We start from the raw sequence: 27,457 nt of genomic DNA on the forward strand, positions 1-27,457 counted from the left end.
TTCACACAAAATGAACTAAAAACCTAAACATAAATATTAAAATTACAAAACTCTTAGAAGAAACCATAAAAAAAAACTTCGTAACACTGGACTTGGCAATGATTTTTTCATTATGACAACTAAGGCATAGGTACCAAAAGCAAAACTTGACAAATGGACTACATCAAACATAAAAACTATTGTGTGTCAAAGGACATAATCAAAAGTGAAGAGGCAACCTACAGAATGAGGAAAATAAATTCTAAATGATATTTGGGAGGGTCACAACTAATTTCTCATCAATAAAAATGGCTCTTAATATTGCCATCTTTTTTCCTGTCTCACACACATATTACAGTGCATTATATTTTGCACTGAACACGGACATAGTGTGGACATTTTTCTAAAACAGTAGATTAAGGTAGTCATTGTTACAGACTGTAAGAATTTCCTTGATAGATGCTTCCAAACTTCTTTAATCAATTTCATATCCACAGGGTTTTTTTAATGTAGCTTCCAAGTTTTGATCATTATGAAAACACAATTATTTACAACTGAAATCTCAAGTACTGTTAGTGAGCATTCCTTTAAATCTTTGAATCTGGTTTAAGAAATCTTGCCCAATTCTTAGATCACAAAGATGGCATCCTAAAATCTGGGAATTTTGCCTTTCATGTTTATATCTTATTTTTGGTACCGGGGATCGAACTCGGGTCCTTGCGCTTGCGCAGCAGGCGGCGAAACCACTGAGCTAAATCCCTGGCCCTCATGTTTATGTCTTTAATCAAATTATAATTGATTTTTAGGTATAAGCTATCTTTCACTTGGTATTTTAACTTTGGTCCCTTTTACAAAAAAACTGACTGGGTTTGCCTCATTGCTAAAAAAGTTTAACTGACTATAATAGCATTTTTATGTCCAAATTATTTTTCCTGACAGCTCTATAAACGGCTATGTTTTATAGCATTTAGTACTGTAGATAACATGTCCAAGACAGTCACACCTTTTTCCTATTAGGTAACCTGATTTTTTCTTTTGAGATACTTATAAAACACTAGCGCACGGAAAAAAATTTTCATCAAGTCCAGATACTTTCAAAAAAAACTTTGCCAAGGGCCAGGGATTTAGCTCAGTGGTTCTGCTGCCTGCCTCGCAAGCACAAGGTCCTGAGTTCGATCCCCAGTACCAAAAAAAAAAAGAAAAAACTTTGCGAAGAGAAAGCACCAACAGAGTGAAGAAATAACCCATAAAGTGGAAAAAAATTTCTTACCAGCTATTCTGATAAAGGACTATTATCTAGAATATTCAAAGAACTCCAAAAAAAATCAGACCCCCCCCAAACTTAAAGACTCAATGCAAAAATCAGCACCTGAAATAAGGAGACACTTCTCAGTTAAAAAATTAGAAAAGGCTAATGAATATATGAAAAAATGTTCAACATAACTGGTCATTTGAGAGATGCAAATTAAAACAATGCTGAGATTCCATCTTACTCCAGAAAGAATGGCTGCTAACAAGAAATCAACCAGGCCCAGGGATTTAGCTCAGTGGTTTCACCGCCTGCTCTGCAGGCACAAGGACCCGAGTTCTATGCCTGGTACCAAAAAAAAAAAAAAAAAAAAAAAAGAAAGAAAGAAAATAAATCAACCAATAACAAATGCTGGAGAGGCTGTGGGGAAAATGGAACCCTTCTCTACTGTTGGTGGGAGTGCAAACTGGTGCAACCACTGTGGAAATCAGTGCAGAGATTTCTCAAAAAACTAAAACTAGAGGTTCCATTTGACCCAGCTATTTCCCTGCTGGGTATCTTCCCAAAAGAATTAAAAGCATCATACCACAGCAATACATGCACACCCATTTTTACAGCAGCACAGTTTGTAACAGCTAAATCTTGGAAACAGCCCAAATGCCCATCAACTGATGAGTGGATAAGAAGATGTAGGTTTTTTTATACAATGGAGTACTACTCTGCCATAAAGAAGATGAGCTTCAGACATTTATAATTAAATGGATGGACCTTGAGACCATACCCTTAAGTGAAGTAAATCAGACACACGTTTAAATATCACATTGTTTCTCTGGTGTGAGAAACTGAATGTGGAAATAAGGATTGAGATATATAATGGATGTTGGGAAATGGGAAGAAAGTGTTCAAATGGGAAGGGGAACAAAGGAGGAGGCAAGGAGAAAGGAAGGGATAAGAAAAAAAGTAAAAATAAAGGAAAAAGTGAAAACAAAGCTTTTGTACATAAATGGGATAAAATAAAATAAAATTTATTTTTAAAAAACCTTTGCCAGGACAGAAACACTAAATTTGCTGGAAGATAAATTAGGTAGAACTCTTGAAGATATTGGTATAGGAAAAGACTTTATAAACAAAACCTCAGTGGCACGGGAACCTGCACAAAGAATCAACAACTGGGATCTCATCTTATTAAAAAGCTTCTGCACGGCAAGAGAAACCACCAACAGAGCTAAGAGGCAACCTACAATGTCAGAAAAAATTTTCAGCAACTGTACCTTAGACAAAGGTCTACTATCTAGAATATATAAAGCACTGAAAAAAATCAGAACCCCCAAATTCAAAGACCCAATTCAAAAATGGGCATCTTCCAGCACCTGCCTCACAAATGCAAGGTCCCGAGTTCGATCCCCAGTACCCCCAAAAAACAAAAACAAACAAAAAAATGGGCATCTGAAATGAACAGACATTTCTCAGACAAGTAAAAGCAGTAAATAAATATATGAAAAAATGTTCAAAAGCACAGGTCATTTGAGAGATGCAACACTGAGATTCCACCTCACCCTAGAAAGAATGGTTGCTATTAAGAAATCATCTAATAACAAATGCTGGTGGGGATGTGGGGAGAAAGGAGCCCTTCTCCATTGTTGGTGGGAGTGCAGACTGGTGCAAACACTGTGGAACTCAGTATGGAGATACCTCAAAGAACTAGGACTAGAGGTCCTATTCAACCCAGCTATTCCCCTGCTGGGTATCTTCACAAAAAAATTAAAAGAATCTCACCACAGCGATATATATGCACCCATGTTTATAGCAGCACAGTTCTTAATACCGAAAGCTTGGAAACAACTCAAGTGCCCATCAACTGGAGACTGGATAAAGAAGATGTAGTTTTTTAATAAAATGGAGTACTACTCAGCCATAAACAACCAGAAACTAGAGATATTTATAGCTAAATGGATGCAGCTATTTCCTCTTAAGTGAAATAAACAGGACACACATGTATAAATACCGAATAGTTTCTCTAGTGTAAGAAACTGAAAGTGTAATTAAGGATACACAAAGATGAAATGGCCTAATAACATATTTCTCGGACTGTGTTTCCATCACATGTCATATGACTGTATTGAAATTTAGATTAGGGAGAAGCTTGGCTTATGTGGAATCTGCTAACTGGAGTTTTTTCCAGATCATTATTTGTTCAATGTTGGTTTTGGGGATCTTTCTGAAACAAATCACATCCTCTGGTGTCTTGTTGGTGCTTGAGATACTTTTTTAGGTTACACGGAAAAATGTTTAAGTGCTTTTCAGTTTTGTTTTGGTTGAGTTCTACTATATTTGAATATTATTGTAGTTTTTTTCCCCTTGCATTGTTCTTCTTTGAATGGTTTTAATTTTTTGTATGTTTGATAATAAAGTTACTTAAAAAATTTTTTTTAAATTAAAAAAAAACCTTTGCCAGCAAGCATTCATAAACTGCTCCAATCTGAAATTTCACATTTTTTACTCAGCTAGATCTATTTTTATTTCATCACTTTATGACACACATCTCTTTAAAGTTCTCTTATACAGTTACCGCATCTCTTGGATCTCCTATGTCAAATTCTTCTGTCATTCCCATCTCTCTTATATAATGCAATATCATAAACTTGCCTTCAAATTTAGTACAGTAATTTTTCTTTTAAGTAGCAACCATTCTAATAATTCTAAATTTGGTAATCTCATTATTCTATTTCCACTTGAAATTTTTTTCCCTAAATGTCCTTGTTTACAGATTTTTTTTGGTTCAAGATCTACAGCTCTCATAACATCAATATCCTTGCAAACCATAACAAATTTATGCCTGAATTTATACTTAAATTTGTTCCTGGTTTCCATTTTAACACTTCTGTGTAAGCCATCTGCTAAATGTTCAGTCAGTACTGGTTTTTTAAGCAGCTCTTTCTTTTCATATATCTAATGAATTTTCAAAATTCATTCATTTTACTATTAATATTTATAGATGAAGATTTAAGCCTACATCCTAAAACTTACTTTCTATTAAGTTCTTAAGTCACAAGATTCCTTAAATATAAAAACATAATGGATATGGGCCGGGGATTTAGCTCAGTGGTTCCAGCGCCTGCCTCGCAAGCACAAGGTCCCGAGTTCGATTCCCGCTACCACATACACACAAAAAATGGATAGTATCGTCCTCAAAATTGCTGAAAGATTTAAAAAAGATAAAAGCATCCAAGTCACAATTAGCATTCAGAAAATTTAGCCATCTTGGTCCTTATCCTTGTTTCTTATCACATACAGGGTCACCTACTTAAGTAAAAAATTTTTTAAATATTAAGACCCAATCTATTTTTCATCTTTACCTTACACCAACATTAGCCATACATCTAACTGCCTATTTATGTGGTATCTTTTTATGCATCCAACTGGTAATATCTATATTTCTAAAACTTTTTCCATTTCAAACAAAAATAGTCAATACTTGGCAACTCTATCAAAAATTTTTAAGATAAAAAAGAATGTCAAGGAGAAATGCCAGCTTTTAGGGAGCAGTGCAAGTTTTAGTTTGTCAGTAATTGTATCCATCCAATCAATATGATATCCTACTTAAGACTAGGCCACTCTTAAACATTATGTACTGCAAACATGTACAAAAAAAGGAAGTGGATCACGAGATGTAGGAGGGGAAGGAGGGAAGGGAAAGGGGATAAAAAAAGAAATTAAGATGTATTATGAACATGTACCAATTCCCCACAAGGAATGTAAACATTACATACTGCACACATGCTCCAATAAAAAAAAAAAAATCTTAAAAAAATAAACCCTTATGAAACCACATCCCCCAAAAGAGTGTATTTACTTGCCTGTCACTTCAGTTGACTTACTAGCCCTGGCTGAAAGACTCCACTGAATTTTAACCGAAATTCTAATACTTGTGGTTAATATATCTTCAAACAGCTTAATGTATGACCACCAATGAAATTAGAAGTTCATTATCTGACATACTCTAGTCAATATGACCTGCATAACAAACCACTATACTTAATGTTTTCTTTGTGTATGCAAGGTATTGTTTTTCAGGTCTTTCCATTTAATTATTAAACTAATACATCATCTTAAAGTCAACTACAAAATAGAATACAGGAAATATAGTTAAATCAATTGGCCAAATATTTATCAAAGGATGAGTTACTAATAAAGCAGAAAGTGAGATAGTATTACAAAAAGAGGATGAAACTGTCATCTAAACAGTTATTAAAACTTTCTGTAAAGAGATTAAATTTCAAAGATGTCATAAATAGAAAGGATAAGAAAATGAAGATAAGGTATTTCTGATATACAGTTTATTGGAGAAATGAATAGAACTGAAGTAAAGTTATATAATTAGTTAGGCAAGCAGATAGCAAGTGGATCATATCACTTGGTTCAACTTCCTCCACATGCCTTTGCAATATTTACTAAATCCCAGGAACAAAGGAAAGTTCAAGTCAGCTTTACTGAATGCCTTATTAATTACAATCCAAATCTCTATGCAAAGTAGGCACTGTGGGAAGACGAACAAGGAACCATCAAGATCCCAATTTTCAAGGAGCTTAATCTAACAGAGGTTGTAAAACATATATGTCATAGCTGAAATATACTGTAAAAGGCAATTAATATTAATAAGAAGGTATAAACAAAATCTGATAGGTACACAAAAGGAACAAAAATTATGTTCTATAAGGAAAAATGGGAAAACTTAATGGAAAACTTAAAATTTAAGTTAGAGATTGATGGACTGAGTGTAGAAGACAGCAGACAGGAGGAAAATTGAACAAAAATACTGACAAGACAGAAAAGATCAAAGTCTGAATGTCATTCTGAGAAATAGGAATTTCATTCTACAAGATAGAAAACCAGAGTTTTACAAAGGCATAACTCGTTAATGAGAACTGTTCTGTTAAGATTTCTCTGACAGCAACTGTAAGAGCAACTAGGGGAGCTAAATGAAAATGTGTATGTTTGTACCGGGTTGGACACTATATAAAGTAAGTACAATTAGAATGATAGAATAATCTAGGCAGAGTAAATAGAGTCTGAATTATGCTAAGTGTCTCTAGAAACCAGAAAGGAGATGAGTTTCATTATAGGTTCAGATACAGAGGGTCTGCTAACTGATCAAATGTTGGGGAGGTTTTAGTTATTAGAAAAAAAAAAAATTGGTGTATGCACTTTAATTAAAATTTAAATACAGTGTTACTTCAGTTCACAAATTCAATTTTCTCCATGATTCTGATAGTGAATCAAACTAGACAAGAACTGAATCAAATTTCCCCATAAGGTCAAGTAAACCTAACCATTCAATTTGATTTGGTTCATGGAATCATGGAATGAATCAAGGTCGTGAAACAAGGTACCACTGTAGTACAGTGGCATTAAATGAAAACATGTTTATTGTCCTATTCTTTCTTCTTCAATGTAATTATATTTCATCATTCCTATTTTTATTTCTTCAGGTAGTTACTATAAAATTTCTAAATAACATACTCAGCTTCTAGGGATATACTATAAAAACTAATCTTGATCATGTACACAAAGAGGTAAGAATGTATATTATGTATAAATTATACTAGCTAATAACAAAAACAACATAAAGTTCAACAACAGAAAAGTAAAATATGTAACATAAATATTAATGAACTAAGGCTATATTTGTATCACTATCAAGAAATATAAAAAATATTAAATGAAAAAGCAAGTTGTACAAGGAACGTTATATATTTGTATTATAACTAGATGAGAGCAATATATTTTGTAAAACAATGCATATTAATGAAAGTATAAATATTCAAGCACACATATAAATACCAAATTCAAGAGAAAAGAACAAGAAATATATCTATTATTTTTTCTTAAAAACTAAAAAGCTCTGAAGTATGTCTGGATTTGCTACATATACTGTTCTCTATAGTTTTAACTTTTTGTTTAAGAAGAAAAAAACAGTAAATATTAACTATACTAAAAATGTCTTTTGGTACCGGAAATCGAACTCAGGGCCTCGCACTCGCCATGCAGGCACTGCACCGCTGAGCTACACCCCCAGCCCTAAAAATGCCCTTCTATAATCAACTAGAGAGTACTTCTTTTTTAGTATCCTTTGAGAAAAAAGGTACCTTCTGGCACTATCACCCCACTGACCTCTGCTGGTCCAACAGGGGCGAAGACACTGCAGATGTCTTCCTATCTTTCTTGCTAGCTGAAGAGGACTTGGGGCTTGATTTTCGCTTTGGAGATTTGCTAGACTTTCTTAGAGAAGGTGATGGAGACAATTTTGATCTAATCACTTCTGGCGAGACCTTTCAAAAGAATTCAGTAGTCAATTCACAAACTCCTTCACTCATGGTGTAACACAGCATACATCTTTAAAATCATGAAAAACAAATCCTCAAATTAAAAATCAAATAGTACTATAGTCACCATCTGTTGACAATAGTTTAACTCCTGCTTCTAACCAGGAAGATAGTTACCCTAACATACAGTAGTATGAAGAAAGTAAATTAAAAATTATAAAATTTCAAAATCTCCAAAAAAATCACAAATTATATTTAAATGAATTTTGACTTCTACACCTTAGAAAGGTGAACAAGACATTTTAGTAATAGCATGGGCCTGAACCAGACACATTGACTCAAACCCCATAGTAGCTGCTGATTCTAGGCAACAGGGCTTCAGTTTTATTCAACAACAGACTTCCTATTATCTAATAATGTTAGTTGATCAATGTATCAGTATTCTAGTATAATTTAAGATGCAGGTATCAACTGATTTCTGATCAATTTCCACACTGATACTAATTACTAACATATTTATTGCAATAAATAGGATACCTCCTTTTTAATGATAATTTCTTCTCTCTTCTCCAAATTTTCTTGTTCCAACTTCATTAATTCTCTCTGTATCTTCTGACGCTTCATTTCCAATGACAATTCATGAACATAATCATAATTAATATCTCCATTGTCAGAATCTTTAAAATAAAAATTCCATTGCTTGTCAGAAATTATAATGATCTACACAAAATTATTTTTCTATTAATTTTATACACAAATTTAAATGGAAGACTTTAATTAGAATAACATGCCTTTGAAAAATAAAAGAAATATTTTGTCTATAAAGAATTCAATCACTATGGTTGGCTTCTTTATGAAAAGCCATGCATTTTTAAGGATCATGAGTTTTCTGAAAGTGATTCAGGAGCTGTTTGAAGGTGGCTTTTGGCCAGAACCTGAGATTTTAAAAGTTGCAATTAGGGCTGGAGATGTAGCTTCAGTGGCAGTTGCACTTTCTGATGCATGTTCAAGGCCCTGGGTGTGACACCCAGTACTACAAAGTGAGGAAGGGAGGGAGATATCAAAAAGCCTGTAATATTTCATGCTGCATAAGATGTAATCATTTCCTTGATTTACTTGGAGATTCATCAATAAAGTGAGGTTATATTAGGTGTGCAACATAATTTCTGTCACTGCAATATGAATGATTTATATCTAAAGCTAGAATTAATACTAATGCATACACATATACTAATTTCTCAAGGAGTTTTAATATATTCATTTCCATTGACATATTATTTCTTCAAATTAGGCTGGGCATAGCAGCACATGCCTGTAATCCCAGCACTCAGATTCACACAAGTTCAATGCCAGCCTGAGCTACACAATGAGTTCAAGGCCAGCCTGAACTAAGTAGTAATACCTTGTCTCAAAAAAGCAAAAAGGAAAGAAGAAAAAGCGATTAGAACTATCCATCTCAATGGATCTGATGCCATCTTATATCCAATCGTTTCTGATGAAAATGGTAGGAAGGCTGATAAAGAAGGGGAAGAGGGAAAGAGGAGAAGGAAGAGCAGTATGAAGATCCATTTTATTACAACATATGTAACCTGTGGCTACTGGCATTCAACCCCTCATCTGCATGTAACATAAATGCCAAGAAGCCTAGAGAAAGGAACTGACTGACTTCTATTCTAACTAATGGCCATGCTGGGCTTGACTGATCACAAACTGAGGTGCCTTGTCAAGCTACACTTTCAGTACTTTATATATTTCTTAACTGAGGTAAAGAAAATGAAGAAACTCTGCGCAAGCTCAAGGACCCAAGTTCGATCCCCGGTACCAGAAAAAAAAAAAAAAAAAGAAAGAAAGAAAATGAAGAAACTAAAAAACAATAAAGAGGGGCCGGGGATTTAGCTCAGTGGTTCTGGAGGCTGCCTTGCAAGCACAAGGTCCCAAGTTCAATCCCTGGTACCAAAACCAAAACAAAAACAAACAAAAAAAAAAGGAAAATAATAAAGACAAGCAGTCCTATTTAATTGATTAAAGAACAAGAAAACAGACACCATCATCGGGTATACCTCAAATGCAGTAGAACGCAACTATCCATTCACACTTGGGGACTGAGTAACTATACATTCATTATCTGTGTGATCAAACTTGATTACTCATCTTATGCTGGACAGTATCTTAATAAACTATAAAAAAGACTGAATCATATTATTCAATCAGAAAACAATTACTAAATGAATAGCTGTCTCTGGTTACTATTTTGTACTCCACTGAGACACTTTACTTCAGTGAATAAAATGACTCAATGACCTGACTTGATTGTTCTTAAATAAAATTCTATCACCAAACATCTGAGTAAAACAAAAGAAAGAATAATTTTGAAGGTGTCAGGCTAGGAATGTAGCTCAGTAGCACTGCGCCTGCCTGGCAATTGCAAGGTCCTAAGTTCAATTCCTGGTTAAAAAAAAAAAAAATTCTTTGAAGGTGTCATAAGTAATGCTAAAGCCATCTAAAAACTGCTATCTGGAAATATCATCAACACAGAACAAATATGAGAAATGAGAAGATGGCTTTCAGTCTAAGTTTCCAACTACCAAATCAAGAGAGAAGCCTGAGCAGATAAAATATATGTCAAAGTCAATGTACTACAGGCAACATACTTTGCTATGAGGAAAAGCACTTGAATTCTTACTCTGAAAGTACTTATTTTATTCATATTTGTTTTAATAAAAACTCAGATGTTTTTCTACTCTATGAAAGAAGAAACAGGCCCAAAATACAGAGTTGGGGATGGTGGCACATGTCTATAATCTGAGTACCAAGTAGGCTGAAGCAGGAAGGTTTCAAGCATGACCCTTGCAAGGACAACTCAGTGAGACTGTCTCAAAATAAAAAAATAAAAAGGATTGGGGATGTATCTCAGTGGTGGAACACCATCTCAGCTAGAAATTATTTCTAAAATTACTTTATGAATAGTGATTCATCAAAATGATTCTAACATTGGAAAAACATTTAGTATAATGAAATTTAACGAGAGATTTTAAAAATGTATAAAATGTATAACAGAAAAACATATTGGGGCCGGGGATTTGCCTCAGTGGTTCTATCGCTTGCCTTGCAAGCACAAGGACCTGAGTTCGATCCCTGGTACCAAAAAAAAAAAAAAAAAAAGTAACAAATAAGGAATGGTTGACAAATAAATAAAGAATTCTTACTAACTGACAGAAAAATGAGCAAAAGACATGAAAAGCAATCCATAAGTGAGAAAAATATAAATAGTATATAATGTACTATGGAGACATTTTTTTTCTAATTATGGTAGTAATTGTTCCCTAAGGTTCAGAGAAAGGACAAGTTCATTCCTTAGTGGTAACAATGTAAACTAGTACCTTTATCCTGTGAAATCATTTGTTAATATAGGTAAAAGCCTTGGGAACATTCATACCCTTTAATACAACTGTACTTATTATATGAAAATTTATTATATGAAAATAACCACAGATGTACAAAAAGCTTATATATAAGGATTAAAGACTATATTTGAATGCTTCCATTTGTTTTTATTTATGATTCTCACCATTAAAGTTTTAAACAGTTATGGGTACAAGTAAAATACGAAATTCCTCTTATCTTCCTCCAACTGCCATCTTCACTGTAGTGCTAACACTGCTAACAGGATAGTGCTGCATGCATTAAAAATCTTTAAAACTGAAAGTGTAAATGAGGACCAAAATGTATAACTGATAATGTGAAATAGGAAGAAAGGTTCAAAGGGGAAGGGGAAGGGGAAGTGGGGGGCGTGGGGCAAAGGAAAGAAGGGAAAGAAAAAAATATGAGAAAAGGAAAAAACAAAGTTTTTGTAAATAGGGAGGGGTGTAGGGGTGGAAGGGAGGGCAGAGAAATGGGGAAAAAATAAGAACTAAGATATATCATGTACAGGTACAAATTCCCAATGATGAATGTGATCATAATATATACCTAAAATGTATCAATAAAGTTAATTTTTAAAAAATCTTTATAGCTTTCTCACTAATACAAGAACTAGAACTACAACTACAACAATGCCTTATGAATAAGATCATTCCATGTCACACAGAAAGCTCAATCACCTTCATTTTAACATCTGCAAAGTATTTCATAGTATGAATATTCTGTAACTTATTTGAGCAGTTCTTTCATTTTGATAAGACAGTTTGTTTTCAACATTTTGCTTCTAGAAAAAGGACTTCAATGAACATTCTGATACCAACCATAGTTCACAAGTGCAAGTATTCTTGGCAGTTTCTCAAACTACATTTGCTGGATCAAAGATAAGTATAATTTCTATTTTAACTATGACCAAACTGCACTCCAAAACAGCTTTACCAATATAAACTTCACCTAAAGACATGACTATTTTTCATTTCTGCCAAACTAATGAAACACTGGTGAAAAATTCTGTATTTTTATGGAGCAGTGTCTCAAACCCAGAGTTTCATGCATGACAGGACAAGTATTCCATCACTAAGCTGTATTTCCAGTCCTATCTTTATTTTCTATTAGCCCTTCTGTGCAGTAAGGTTAAGCATTCATTGGCTATTTGTGTTTCACATGCATACATCTTTAGCCTGTTTTCTAACTGGACTGCCTTCTTGTGAATTTCGGGGAGCTCATTATGTGATGGCAGACTTACAGTCCACAGAGTGGCAGCTCTTAGTGGTAGAGCAAGATCAGGCCAAGAAGAATTGAGAACGCACCCAGAGGTTGGAGGTAAGTTTATTACACTGGCAGGCTGATCTGGAATTTCTCCACAAAGCAGTCAGCCCGGATCTGGCAGTGAACAGGGTTTATATGGGTTAGGGGAAGAGGGGTGGGGATACAAAAGCAAGGCATTTATCATCAGTTCATTGGTTGAGGAAGTTACATTTAGTTTACACAATTTGATAGAAAAGTACACTGGATACAGACATTCCTGAAAACAAAGGACAATGAAGGAGGACATGTGTTAGGTGTGGGAGGGGGGATGAGCTGGGGATGGCTCTTTGTCAGTTGGGTCAGCTAGCCACAGGAAAAACCTGATTTGCTCAGAAATCATTTTCCAGCTCAATTATATGATTACATGTTTTTATATATTGTATTTACTAATGGTTACATATACAACTACTTCTAGTTTATCATGTATCTTTAACTTCTACATTTAGTTATCAGAAATTTATTTTTATGTAATAAATAATAAATTTTTTTTTAAGTTTACTCTAGCTTTAGAGTAGAAAATGAATTAAGGAACAACATTAAGCAACTGATGGAATTAGGAAGTTATTTTGGTAAAATAATTCACAAGCAATAAACATGTTTTTTAAAACTAGAATATCAGTAGTAAACTAAGAGAAATGGATGGTTTTGAAAGGCATTTACTAGGTCAAAATGTCAACTCTGAAAACACCTAGGTGGAAGGGAAGGAGTATCAATGACAACACTCAGTCCTAGGGACCAGCTAGGAAAGTAGTACTCTTAACATGAAACTCAGATGGAGATGTCCAGTTGATGAATGCTAACTCTTTCAATCTGGAGTTTAATTAAAAGTTCTAGATTTCACAATAATTAACACAGAAATGAATGAGGCACTGGGATCATGATTCCATCTAGAAAAAATAAGGAGAAAAAGAGGTGGTAGCCAAAAGGTAAGCAACCAAGTCTTAGAAGCTATTCCCATATACAAGTGGTTCCCAAAGAGTGGTGAAAGGATTCCTAGGGGGTCCCTTAGACAACTTTTGGAGTTTCCAAAGTTCAAAACTTTTTATAACAGTATTAGATTATCTGTGTGGTTTACTAATTCTATACTGACTATATGGCTGAGTTTTCCAGAAGATATATCTTTAAGAGACTGAATCAGAAGCAGTGATGAAGCATATGAAAATCTAGCTATGTTATTAAATCAGATATTAAAACAACTTGTAAAAACATGTAAAGCATTGTTACTTCTTAAATTTTCTTTTGCCTTGTAAAGCAATTAATTTTCATAAAAATATATATTAGATTTATTATTGCCACTATTGACTTAATAGTTTTCCAAATTCTCAAATTCAATTTCTAACCTGATAATCATTGAAAAGTATAATCCATAAAGAGAAAAGCTCTTAGCTAGTATAGTGGCATACACTTATAATCCCAGCAGTCTGGAAGACTAAAGTAAGAAACCAGAAAGACCCTGTCTCAAAAAATAAAGGGCTTTGTACAAAGGCCCTGGGTTTAAACCCCAGTACTCAAAAACAGTAAAAATTTTTTTAAAAATTTAAAAAGAGGAGGAGGAAGAATAGGAGGATGAGAGCTCTTTTGAGGTCCTTAAAGAATACAAACATACCCTAGAACCAAGAAGCTGAAGAAAGACTACTACATAACAATTCTTCTTGAGTTCAGCTAAAAATGCTACTTACTTTATAGTGACAAAGCACAAGGTAAGTTTATTAAACTAGTTCATCTCACTATTCATGCTTTGAGATGACTAACATACGTCAATATTCCTTCAAAAGATAACTTAAATCACAGATGCACAAAAATTAAAACTTGTGAGTTTTAATCAAAGGAAAACAAGAAATCACCATGTGATGTCTTATATGTAAAACTGTTAAAGACATTTATATTCACCTTTAAGAAAATTTTCTATATAATATATATAGAATGTAATAGAATCACTTTAGATTCTTTTGAGAAGATATTCAAGTATAAAGTCTTAGCGATCACCCAGAGTACAAGGAGTCTCTAAATAAGACAAAAGGGCTTGAACAGGAAGACAGAAAACTAAAATGTCATAGATAGAAGCCAATACAAAGTATGTTTTCTACAGCTGTTGTGTCAAATGCTGCAGAAAGGTCATATATAACAAAGACAAATACATCTCCATTTATTCAGCAAAGAAGATAAGTTGTGAGAGCAACTTGCAAAGCAGTTTTTGTAGAAAGGTGGGTCAGAAGACCACAGTAAGTATCAGTTAAAAGAGCAGAGATAGTAACATACAGAACTCTGAAGAATTTAGCTTGTAAGTGGGGATAGAGGAAGATGGTACCCAAAACTAATATGAGAAGAGAAAATGGATGCAAGGCCAGGGATTTAGCTCAGTGGCACCGTACCTCCCTTGCAAGTGCAAGGTCCTGAGTATATAATCTCTGGTACCAAAAAAAAAAAAAAGAAAATGGATGTAAAAGATAGAGAAGAGAATATATAATAAATGAACAGACTGCTGAGGTAGAGGAAATCAGATTTAGAATACAGTACAAGGGAATGTATTAACTTTATGAAGCAAGAGGAAGGCCTCTTGCACAAACAATGAGGAAAGCAAATACTGCGATTTATTAACGACTCAACCAATTATCAAAGGAACAACATAGCTACTTTTACTGTAACTGTGTACAAAAGATATTGGCTTGGGTTATAAAATACCAATGAATTAATCATAAGGAAGTCTCCAGTTTGTTCTTCAAAACAACTTTTTAACACAGCACTATCCAAAGGATAGAATAGATTTCCTTAATAGTACTGATGTTTCGATTACTGGAGAGATTAGGATACTTTTCAAATTCTGGTCTATATACATCTTCAGAGATCATTGATAGAACATTTGTGATGTGGAAAACAAATGCTTATTTTTTAAGACAATGACTCAGATATTTTGCTAATTTTCATGAATACATCCCAGGACTCAATTATCATCTGATTTTGATTTCCCCTGAAAAATGAAAAGTCAACAAACAATTTCTTAGAAGTAATTTTCTCAGGCACTTAAGTCTTAAAGATCCCATTTTTAATATTTTTTGTGTAAAATAACATAAATTTAAATTTTTTAATCTTAGTATTGAGGAATTTAAAATTTTACAAATGTAATAAATTTCCAAAGAACTATCATACAGCAAAGTTCTAGAGAGAAAACAAAATGAGGAAGTTGAAATATGCAGCACAAACTTCTTTTTCTGCCTTTGTACTGCTATTATATGCGTTATAACACCAAAGTAGGATAATAGTTCTGAAACAATAGAGAGATCACAGTTTTAAAGTCGATAGAGTGAATCATCAAGAACTGATTAGGTACGCAAAGATCTTGAAACTCACCATCTCTATTAGTTTCCCATTCTACATTTTCTTCTTCACTTTCTGGAGTTCTCTCCTTAGTGATTTTTATATCTTCCTTCTCCCTGTGTCTCCCTCTTGAAGATTCTTTCTAAGAAGTACATACATACACATCGATGAGTGATTTTAAAAATTACATAAGGTGGTAGGTTATCATATAATATTTTAATTTCATTCATCTTTGTTTCAAAGAATCAGTTTTGTAAATAGTCATTTATATACAAGCAGGGGAAGCGACAAGTTCTAGTACAGCACCACAATGAAAAATTATAGTATGTTTATTTCAGTAAAGAACATCAATATTGAGTCAGGTGTGGTGGTGCACGCCTGTAATTCCTGCACTCAGAAGGCTGAGGCAGAAGAATTCCCATGAATTCAAGGCCAGCCTGACCTACATAGCAAGACCCTGTCAAGAAAAAAAAGAAAAAAGAGGAAAAACATGACAGACAGATAGACAGATAAGATAGGCAGGCAGGCAGACAGAATAAAATACAATGGAAAGATTTGTAAGTGACCATATTTAAAAACAAGAGTTCTAAACCATTCATAGTAAACTCTCAAAATAACTGATCTAAGACTTATACACTAAAATAACAGCCATTTTCCTACAATGCCTAAAGATAAATTTAACAATTTTACAGCATTTAAAAAAAAGACATTTTACCAATTAGTTCTAAACAACATAATTAAAAAAAACAAGTTTTACATATTATTCAAAGTTTAACAATAGCCTATACACAAAACAGGACAACAGCAATTCAATTTATAAAATTCATTTGAATAACCTATTACATAAGATTTGAAACCACATTTTACTAGGTGGTGAGAAAATAAAGTAACCAGTGTCATATAACTGTTATCTTTCCATCACAGTGGAATTCTCACTTTTCTTCACAATCAAAATAGTAACTACAAAAGAAAATGATACTAAGTGCTTAAACTTCCTTCTGAGCATTACTAGTCATATAATCTGGCTGCCTAAAACTACACAAATCGATTCTTCTAAGTTTTCTTTTTCAAGAACAGTGATATACAGCTGCCTCTAAATTTTCCATATTTAGGTAAGTTGTTGTAAATAATAACTGCAAAATGACATATATGATTACTGATAAGATAATAAACGGTAACAAAAATCATTAAAAGACTATGAGAATAATACTTGCTATGGAAAAATTGCAAAGGATCAAGGAAAAAAACGGGCTTTTATTTATACAGAAGACAAAAGAAAAAAGGAACACAATCTATTTTTAATCATAAAATATAGTCTGTGAAACACTAATGAAGAACTATTATATACCTCATACAATTTCCAAATGTTCTATGAATTAAACCCACTATTAAATATACATTAGTATATACCCATATTACAAATATTTTATGGGAAGTTATCTTCAAATATCTGAGGAAAATATTGTGAGTTTTCTGTCTAAAGCATCTTCTAATAACCAACTACAAGTTTAACTGCAAAGGACTTCAGAGCAGTAGTGCTGGTGCTACAAAATAGACAAAATAATCTGTAATATTAAACACAAAAATGTTTTTTCTAATATTCTAACACTATCCTGCTTTAAATCATAATATAGAGAACTATTTTGATAACACATTAGGAAGGTCTAGCTTGCTTAAAATTATCGTATTTCCTCATTTTCTCTACTTCAACAATCTGTAACTTATTTAGGCATGCTATTCCTTTATCAAATACAATTATTTCCTCTTCTCATATTCAAATAAATAGGGTCTGGTATTTTTTCTTTCTTTTTTTTGGAGGGGGGTGGGTCTCGCTATATAGCTCGGGCTAGCCTTGAACTCACTGTGTAGTCCAGGCTGGCCTCAAACTTGTGGCAATCCTGCTTCAGCCTCCTGAGTGCTTGGATTACAGGTGAGCCTGGCATTTCTTGTCACATATGGTACAGCACAGTCCTTTATTTCTTGATTAGATGGTTTTTCATCTTATATTTCTTAAATCCAAACATATTAATTAGAAATATAACCTTCTAACTATTTTATTTTGTATTCTTGTTTTAGTCACTTTCCTCATCACTGGGAAAAATACTCAACACCACAACTTAAATGAGAGGTTATTTTGGCTCACAATTTTAGTGCACAGACGGTTCCAAGGCAGGAAGGCATGGTAGAAGGGCCTGGGCACAGGAAAGCTGCTGGCATCAAGGCAGCAGGAAGCAAAGAGCCAAGGAAGGAACCAGAATGGGAGATATGCCCTTCCAAGTCACACCCCCAATGACCCACCTCTTCTTACAGACCCCACCTCCTAACACCAAGTCAGCTATAGCACTCCATAATCCAATCTTCTTCCCAAACCCCCCCTATAAGTGCATGAAGCTCTTGAGGGACATCTAGATATAAACTATCACAATTCTAAAATTAGTCATTTGGACAAACAAGGGCTGATGAAAATATATGATGTGCTTAGGTAAAAAAATTACAGTAAAAGACAGACTGCCATTAATCCTCCTCAAAATGATCCCCACACTTTGAACACACTTATCTAATATTTCTTACTTTTCTGAAGCAGTTGTGAAAGTCTTCTTTCATGAGTGTCTTTATTAAACGTGCTCAAATACAATGAATGTTGCTGCTGAGTGCCATCCAATGAAAAGGCAAACTTGTAAACGTAACAGTGTGTCATCTACCTTATTCACTGGATGTGACACCATGCAACTTCTGCCTGATTTCCAAAGTCAAAATGACCATAAAGGGTAAACGGTTTGCATAAATCCAGGACACTGAGGCAGCCACAACAGCACAATTAAATACACTCACAAAAGAAGACTTCCAGGACTGCTACAAAAAGTGGCAAGAATGATGGTGGTCATGTGATTGAGAGGTGGAGGGTGCTGAGGGGGATGAATGGCAATGTGTATTTTACTGTAATGCATTTTTAAATTCTAAACATTCACCTTATTTTTCTATTATACTGAATATGCATGTTGAAATATTTGTTAAAGAAACACAATATTTTAGCCATAACCCATGGGACCAGATATTTCAGAATTTTTTAAAATTTCAAAATATAGTGAGTAACACTGACAGCAGGGTCTGCATCAGCAGCCGCCTGTGATCAAACATGTAAGTATTTTTATAGCAAAATCGGAATTTAGTAATTTGGAAAAGACTATAATCAGATCACTACAACATCTAGCTTTGCTGCCAAATAAGTCTACATGGTTTTAGGTTTCTTGGATTTCAGAAATACAATAAATGATTGTGAACTTCTGTTTTCTTGCATTGCTGGTGATTGAATCCAATGCCTTTGTACTGACCAATATCCTCAACCTCCCCACCCCACTTTATTATTACTCTTTTTTTTCTTTTTCTCCAGTACCAGGGATCAAACTCAGGACCAGGAGCCACTGAGCTACATCCCCGGCATTACTTTTTATTTTGAGACAGTGTTTCACAAAGTCTCTATGTTACTCAGGCTGGGCTGGAACCTGTGATCCTCCTACCTCCACCTCTCAGAGTGCTAGGATGGCAGGCATACAGTATCATGCTCAACTGATTATGGACTTGTAACTTACTTTTGTTTTTCCTTTATTTTATGTTCATATATCATGATCATTATATGTGTGTGCAGACCATGTCCATTATGAATTTTATTTTAAACAGTAAGGAGGAATTAAAAGGAATCTGAAATAAAAAGGAAATATGGAGGATAACACAAGTTAAGAATCAGAATAAGTGGATTAGTAACTAAACAATAAAATGTTAGGAGATTTGTAAGAAATGTAATCCAACCTCCTACCTTATGCAAAAAAATTTTCTTTTATATTTACATAGTACAGAAGCCCTCTATTAGATGAATTTGGCAGGAAAAAAATGGGCTCCCAAGGTCTCCACTGATGGCTCTCTACTCTCACACCCCTTTGCTCCCATTTCTAGAGAGTTTTAATTATTAAAAAATTCTTACTGGGCCAGGGATTTAGCTCAGTGGTTCTGCGGCCTGCCACGAAAGTGCAAGGACCCAAGTTCAATCCCCTATACAAAAAAAAATTCTTGCTTATACTGCTCCAGAATTTCTACTGATCTCTGGACTTGTGGGAAGGGAAAAAAAAGCCCATATCAAAGGCCAAAGGTATGCAATATGTTTATCATACAATGCTTATCATATATTTATATTTCATGATTTTCATATACTTCAATTATTTTCCCATCTTCTGTGCACTAATTTGCCAATATGCTTCAATACATGATTTTCAAAATTAATCTAATTTTGCCAGAGACAGGAAGAATTTATATGGTAAGATTGTTCTACAAATTAACTAATTGTTCAATAATTCCCAAATTGTTCTACAGATTAAATGCTATCTTCACTTTAATCCCAGCAGGCTACTCTACAGACACTGACAAACTGATTTAAAGTTTATAAGGGGACCCAGAATAGACAATGCAATACTGAAGAAGATCAAAGTAAAAAAACTGACATTACTTCATGACCTCATGTAAAGCTAGAGTAATCATGACAGCCTAGTATCAGCTGAAAGAATGACAAACACATCAGAGAAATAGCATAGAGCTAGAAATAGACCCACAGTGGACATAGTGTCAACTGATCTTTGACAAAAGAATAAAGACAATTCAAATGGAGCAAGAACAGACTCTATACAAATGGTGCTAGCATACTGAACATCTGAACATTAAAAAAAAAAGAATCTAGACACAGACCTTACAATCATTGAAAAATTAACTCTAAATGGATAGTGTGTCAAAGACCTAAACATATACCTCACCAAAAAACTTATACAGATGATAAACATATGAAAAGATGTTCATCATATGTAGTAGGCATCCCTGCCCAGTCCTAGTGGGCTATAAGTGGTATCTGCTTCTTGCTTTCCCTAATTCAGCTATATTCTTTTATATCAGGAGTCAGACTGAAGCCCCATGTGACTCAAATGGGCATGTCAGATGGCAGACTGGGGCAAGTATAGCCCCTTCCCCCAGTGGCTGCCACCGAAGCATAAGCCCTGGTCTGTGAAATGACAGGGCTCTGCTGAGCTATGTGCAGCTGAGCTCAGGGTGAACCCAATTAAAATCTTTTCCCTTGAATTATGGCTTCTCACTGACCCGATGGGTTGCTTGCTAATTGCACCCAGTCCCAGTACTTGTTCCTATCCAAGCAAGATAAGCAGTGCTTACTCTCTTATAGCATTGCCTGGCACCAGCATGCCAGGTGTTCGGCAGTGTTTCACTAGATGCCTTCAAAGCATACCCTGCTCCCTATTCCTTCCCGTGGCTGTATTCAATAAATACTGGATCCACCTGGGGGCCTTTGTCTTTGCTGCCCAGATCAGCACTGATCAGTCCCAAAACCCAGCTTTTTCTCTAAGTCTCATTTCCTGTCTTTATTCTTTAATTAGCCTTGTGCTGTCATGGCTCACAGGAGACCAGGACCCCACTGCAGGAGTTCTGGTAACGTCCCTTTCCCATTCCTTATAATCATAGTATGTCATTAAGGAAACTGCACACAAAGCAACAAGAGATACCACTATACACCTATCTGAAGAGCCCAAACTCAATACATTCACAACACCAAACGTTGGTTAATTGTAGAATAACAGGAACCTCATTCATTAATGGTGGGGATCTAAAATGACACAGCCAATTCAGAAAAGTTTGGCAGATTTTTCCAAAACTAAAAATACTCTTCTTATGTAATCTAGGAACAATACTCCTCGGTATTTACCTAGAAGAGTTGAAAATTAGAAACAAAGAAACCCTGCACATAAAATATCTATACCAGCCTTGTTCATAACTAACAAAACTTGAAAGCAATCAACATGTTCTTCAGCAGTCTCACTCCCAATATATCTCATGTATATGCAAATATCTCAAAAATCTGAATTGAATCCAAAATTCTTAACACTTCTGTTCCCAAGTATTTCAGATAAGGATACTGAACAAAGGCATTCACTACAACTCTACTTATAGCAATAGCAAGAGGAAAATAAACAAATCAAACCATGATTACTGTACATTATCATCTCATGCCCCCAAGGATGGTTATAATTAAAAAGTTAAATAAGTGTGAGTAAGGATGTGGAGAAACTGGAAATCCCTTATACTCTGCTACCAAGAATGTAAAATGGTGGGCCAGGGATTTAGCTCAGTGGTGCTGCTCCCTGCCTCGAAAGCGCAAGGTCCCAAGTTCGATCCCTGGTACCAAAAAAAAAAGAAATGTAAAATGGTGCAGCCTCTTAGTAAGAGTCTAACGGGTTCTCAAAAGGTTAAATGTATAGCTACCACATGATTCAGCAATTCCACTCAATATAAACCAAAGAGAAATTACAATATATATCCACGCAAATGCTTATACACAAATGTTTATAGCTGCATTATACATTAAGAGGCAAAAAGTGGAAATAGTCCAAGTATCCATCAACTGAAGAACAAACAAAATATGGTCTATCCATACAATGTAATATTATTTAGCAAAAACAATGAATGGAATATTGACCTGTTTTATCATCTTTCATGAAGCTTGGAAACATTATGCTGAGTGAAGGAAGCTAGTCACAAAAGATCACACATTACATTATTTCATTTATGTGAAATGTCTAGAGTAGGCAAATCTAAGAAAGAGAAAGGGGATTTAGTAGTTGTGTAGGTCTGTTGGTCAGCAGCGAAACAGGATGGTGACCACCAAAAAGTATGGGTTTCTTTAGGGAGTAATGAAAGTGATTGTGGTGACAGCTGTGTGACTGTGAAACAGTGGCGTGCACAATTGAAATGAATCAACTGTACAGTACGTGGACTCTCTCTCAATAAATCTGGTATAAACACACCAATTAAGTATAATAAATTTCTTGAAAGAAAAAAAAAAAAGATCCAGGAATGATTTCCATTCGTAACATTTGTTTTCTTTTATTCAGTGTACTACATCATAAATTGTGTATCTCTTTTTACTTCATTGCTAACAAATTCACAGCTAAATTTTGCGCTTCTATGTCTATTTCTTTACCTAAGTTTTCTAATTCAGTTTTTGTACTCCATGCTTTGCTTTCACTGTTTTAGTTCCTAAGTGTTCTACTATAAGTCACTTCAATCTTTCTTGGAAGCAAAATATGATGAATAGCTGAATTCTAAAAACTTAAGAATATACTCAGATACTCATGATCCTCACCATAGTACAAAAACCCTATAAATTCAGCTTGCCCACTGTCTATCAGTTCCTTTCATCTTACGATCTTATAGTGCCTAAGTGCACATTTACCATACACTTGGCATACAACGTATTTAAAACGGAACTTAAAGAATAAATCACTACTGAAATTTAACTAAGTTTTGGGAAATTCATCCCTTACCCTAACAGGCGAGGATGATTCCTCTGTATTTCGTTTCTGGGGCTCACCATCCACATCTTGGCGTTTGTTCTTCATTCTTTCTCTGAGATCCCCTGTAGGTCTTTCAGGTGACCTTTGAATCAAAATACAACAGAAATTAAAAAACAAAAAAAACAAAAAACCTAAATTTATATAATATCTTACATGAATATATTTATAGAAAAACCTCATAAATCTTAACTTTTCTAACTGTTCTTAGCTCCTAAATTTCTCAAGAGTAACTCACTTCAGCTTAAATACTAATATGTAAATATATGAGAAATATTTACAGATTTTCTCCCAATACCAATCAAAGAATTTACCAGATGGAAATACACACAAAAAATAGCAAAATCTTAACAGCAAATCCTTTATTCTAAGTCTAGTAATAACATTACTTTTTTCCATTTGAGACAAAGTTTTCTACTCATTTTCCTCAAAACTATCTCTTATACAAAAATTTTGAGTGATTTTGAGTGGGCAAATAAAAATTTTCAGATGAATTAAAGCATATGTTAAAAGTATGCTATTCATATAAACAAAAATTAAAAATACTGAGTTTCTCCAAATGCATTTATGTATGTACTTCCAGGTAATTAAACATATATAATAAGATGACAAATGACACTCTAAATACAAATCAGAGTATTTGGCATCACAAATAAACTAAAATGTGTATTGTTTAAGGGGACAAGAAGTTAGCTAATATTAAGGAAATTTGAAATTTAAATTCTAATAAACTTTGACATCTACACACAAATTCACTCAAAGAAAAGTTTCCATTTGTTAATGTTCAGTTCTTATACACTGCTGTTGCCTAAGCAATCAGCATACTCAACTTTAGGACTAGGTAAATTATTTGTCTACTACTCACGTTTAAATTGCTTTTGTGACACTCTATGTATGCTACCTCTTTAAAGACCATTACAAAGTCATCATGAGGAAATCAAAATAAAAAGGTAACTATTAAGCAAGTTCAATTTAGCCAAGCCTCTGTTAAAAGCAAAATCATGTTCTAAACAGGAAGTATGTCTACCCACATATAAATATATTTTATTTATGATAACACAAAGTGATAACGAATTTGGCAAATGCATTTTATCCAACAGGGTTTATACAAAATTTGAATTTATAACATATTAAAAACACTATTTAAATTTTAATATTTGAAGAGTTAACAATAGTCTGACTTCACTAAAAATAAATTCTAATATCATGGAACTCTGTGTCTTAATAAATAATTAGAGGGAAAAAGTAAGCCATACTATATTACAAAAGGATCCATTGTTAAAACACATAAATACCAAACATACACATTAACTTTAAAGCTAACATTTTCATAATCTTGAAAATAACAACCTAAAGATCTTGTGGATCTTTGACTATAGATAAGACTGCTATCAAAAGAAAATCTGACCAAATATATGGTTGTATTTCAGGTTTTCATAGTACATAAACTACAAAAGCCATCTTCTAATAGTATGTGAGCAGTTCAAAGTTCTCAGTTCACCTTCTATAACTGCTGCTGTAACCTTTCCCACGAGGTGAAGGGCCATGTACGAATCTGCATGTGTTTCCATAGAGGCAGTTGCCAGTCTTCAGCCAGTTACGGCACTGTGTCTAAGAGACAGATATTATTGGGTAAATTTGCTTTTATATCTGGAAAAAAAGACATGCTAGTGGGACAAAATTAAGACAAATTCTAGCAAAACTCCACCTAACCTATGATATATTATTCCCCCAATAATAAAAAAAAATTAGAAAAAAATAGAAAAACCCATAAACCCTACCACTTTCTTTACTCTTTTTTTTCCTTTACTCTTTTATAAACACATTTAACAAAATTTACTAAACTGACATTCTCAAGTAAAACAACTTGTTCACCTTTATTATGCAGATCAGTTTTCAGTAAAAGGATTCTAAGAGAAATGTGTGACCACACCAAGGACAACTCACCTCTGTTGTACTGCCAGTGCTGGGTCCAAGCCTCTCAAACACACTGGGTCTTCGCGATGTGCTATCAGATATAGTCTTGGTGTTTTCCACTGTGACTTTTCTCCTAATTTTTGACATTTTGTACTACTTTAACCAAAAAAGAAGGAAGCAAAACTGTAAAATTCTTTAAATAACTCAACCCATAACTTACAAATAGATAAAACTGAGGTAGCACTATAAAATATCAAGAATATTCCTTGGGGGAGAACTGAGGACAAGAGGAATGACACTTAAACAAAAATAAAGTATCTTATAAACACCTCTTATTAGTAAATTTGTAACAGCTTTGAAATCTGTACCCCTTCTGCAGAATAAACAAATGATTCCATTCAGCAGCAAGGCTTTTCACAGTACATTCAATCCAGAAAAAACACTACAAAATGTTTAACAAGTTACTTAGAAAAACTGTTTCAAAATTGAGTAACTTCAAGGAACTGCTTAACTGAAAAACATGTATCAGAAAATGAAAAAGTAAAAACCAGGTAATATACTGATAACAGAAACTATGTTTTCCTTTTTGGTTTTCAAGATAAGGTCTTGCTATGCCATGCAGGCTGGCCTCAAACTCATTACAGTCTTCCTGCTTCAGTCTCCTGAGTGCTGGGATTACAGGAGTGGGCCACCAGGCCCGGCTCATCCTATGCTGCATATTTTATACAGTTTAAGTGACAGCAGAAGTTTAGCCTCAAAAAACTTTAGCCTCCCTCATGCTGATGGGAGAAAAATGAGCACTAAATATTTTCTTTTTCTTCAAAGGTCAAAGAAAAGCAGCCTGATAAGGATATTTATTTTCTGGTAAAACAGCAACAAAAAGCCCCTCAAGGTTGATAAAATGACTTTTTTCCAAAATAGGACAAGTTATAGAACTAGAAAAAGTCAAAGTTTCTATAGTCTATCATACATTGACATAAAAGTCAAAGGTGCTAGAAGTAATGCATAGGCTATTTTACCAACAAGAAAAGAAAGACAAATGATAAAAATATTTCTAGCCAGGTGTAGTGGCACATGCCTGCAATCCCAACACTCAGGAGGCTGAGGTAGGAGGGTCCCTGCGAATTCAAGGCCAGCCTGAGCTACATGGCAAGACCCAGTCAAGAGGGGGAGGGGGGATGACAGAGAGTCAGAAATATAAAATAAAATTTATATATATATAAATATATATTTATATATTTATATATCTATATATATTTATATATATTTATATATTTATATATAAAATAAAATTTATATATATAAAATAAATTATATATATATAAAATATATAAAAACTGTAATAGAAAGATAATCCCATTATATAACTGATTCAACTGGAAATTAAAATAATAATGGATAGCATGATATATGTTAGAAAACATTATTAAATTCTAGACCAAGAAGCAACTGTATCTGCTGTGAAAAGTGGGTGGGAACTGCCAATTAAGAACAAGTAAAAAAGAACTAAGCTATATCACACTTTAAACCTTAATAGTTGTCAGAAGTTACTAGAATGAAGCATCGCAGCTAAAAAACTGAAAGTTCCATTTGTTAGAGAACTAGTCTTTTTCCCTGAGATCAAACCTAGAGCCTCCTATGTGCCAGGCACTGAACTACATCCCCAGCCTTTTTAGGGTCTCACTATACTCCTCAGGCTGGCCTTGAACTGTATCTTCCTGCTTCAGCCTCCCAACTAGGTGGGATTACAAACCTGCAGTACCACACCTGGCTTGGAAGTAATCTTTACAAAAATCACAAACACTCTTTAATAAGGTCTCAAAGTAAAGAAGTATCACTTGAGAGGACATCAAATCATGGTAGTACTAAAGCAAAACAACAAATAATAAAAATTCAAAACAATATTTGGTTAAATTACGTTCTCCATATTGCATTCTGTAAAAGATTAAAAAAGAACATTTGACAAAAAATGATGACAAATCAAGAAAATATAATTGATACAATATGGTAGTTTAGTCATTACTGTAACTTAAGATGTAACTATTGTTTTAATACAATAGCAACTAGTTTTTAGGGATTCAAAGCACTTAAAAATAACTTTAAAGCAATTAGAAATTATAAAAATTAGCTCAGTGTCACATAAATGAATAAGACTTTGCTGCAACATAAAATCACTTATGCATCAACTGTTCTCCAAGTAAGGAACTATAGCTAATTCTACATACTAGTGTCAACCTTATAATCTTTATTTTTCTTGAACTCATTCAGCCTAAACGTGAACAAATCAAAGAAAATTTGGTGTAATTTTATATGTTCTCTTTGATTTACTAACCATAAAGACTGTTATGGCTTGTGTCTAGATGTTCCCCCAAAGCCTCATGGAGTCACAGGTGGGGCTGTGAGGTAGCTGGATCTGGAGTGTGTGATGCTGGATCAAGGCTGTATAATCATTACTAAATTAGTCCACTGACTGGTCTGGCATAGTTCTGGGTAGAATTAAAGCTTCCCCACCTTGGGCGTGAGTATTACCCAGCCTAAGGGCATGTAGC

The 27,457-nt window shown here is 34.0% G+C and overlaps 1 protein-coding gene across 5 annotated transcripts in view; it reads right to left on the reverse strand.

Moving 5' to 3' along the window:
* Zc3h13 (zinc finger CCCH-type containing 13) overlaps nt 1-27,457 on the reverse strand; it is an 84,933-nt gene that overhangs the window by 50,865 nt on the left and 6,611 nt on the right. For 4 of the 5 annotated variants that reach the window (XM_021257869.2, XM_013072046.3, XM_087197336.1 and 1 more), the window contains exons 2-7: nt 24,939-25,064; nt 24,493-24,602; nt 22,965-23,076; nt 15,625-15,733; nt 8,089-8,228; nt 7,400-7,557 (exon numbers count right to left, since the gene is read on the reverse strand). In XM_021257869.2, the coding sequence (XP_021113528.1) occupies nt 7,400-7,557; nt 8,089-8,228; nt 15,625-15,733; nt 22,965-23,076; nt 24,493-24,602; nt 24,939-25,055 (746 nt within the window). In that variant the 5' untranslated portion in view covers nt 25,056-25,064. The remainder of the gene's footprint in view (nt 1-7,399; nt 7,558-8,088; nt 8,229-15,624; nt 15,734-22,964; nt 23,077-24,492; nt 24,603-24,938; nt 25,065-27,457) is intronic. The other variant, XM_087197335.1, reaches the window with a different exon arrangement.

This window comes from Heterocephalus glaber, unplaced genomic scaffold (genome assembly GCF_053883595.1).
Source record: "Heterocephalus glaber isolate CG9 unplaced genomic scaffold, H.glaber_assembly_v1.0 deba00001666, whole genome shotgun sequence".
Lineage (NCBI taxonomy): Eukaryota > Metazoa > Chordata > Mammalia > Rodentia > Bathyergidae > Heterocephalus > Heterocephalus glaber.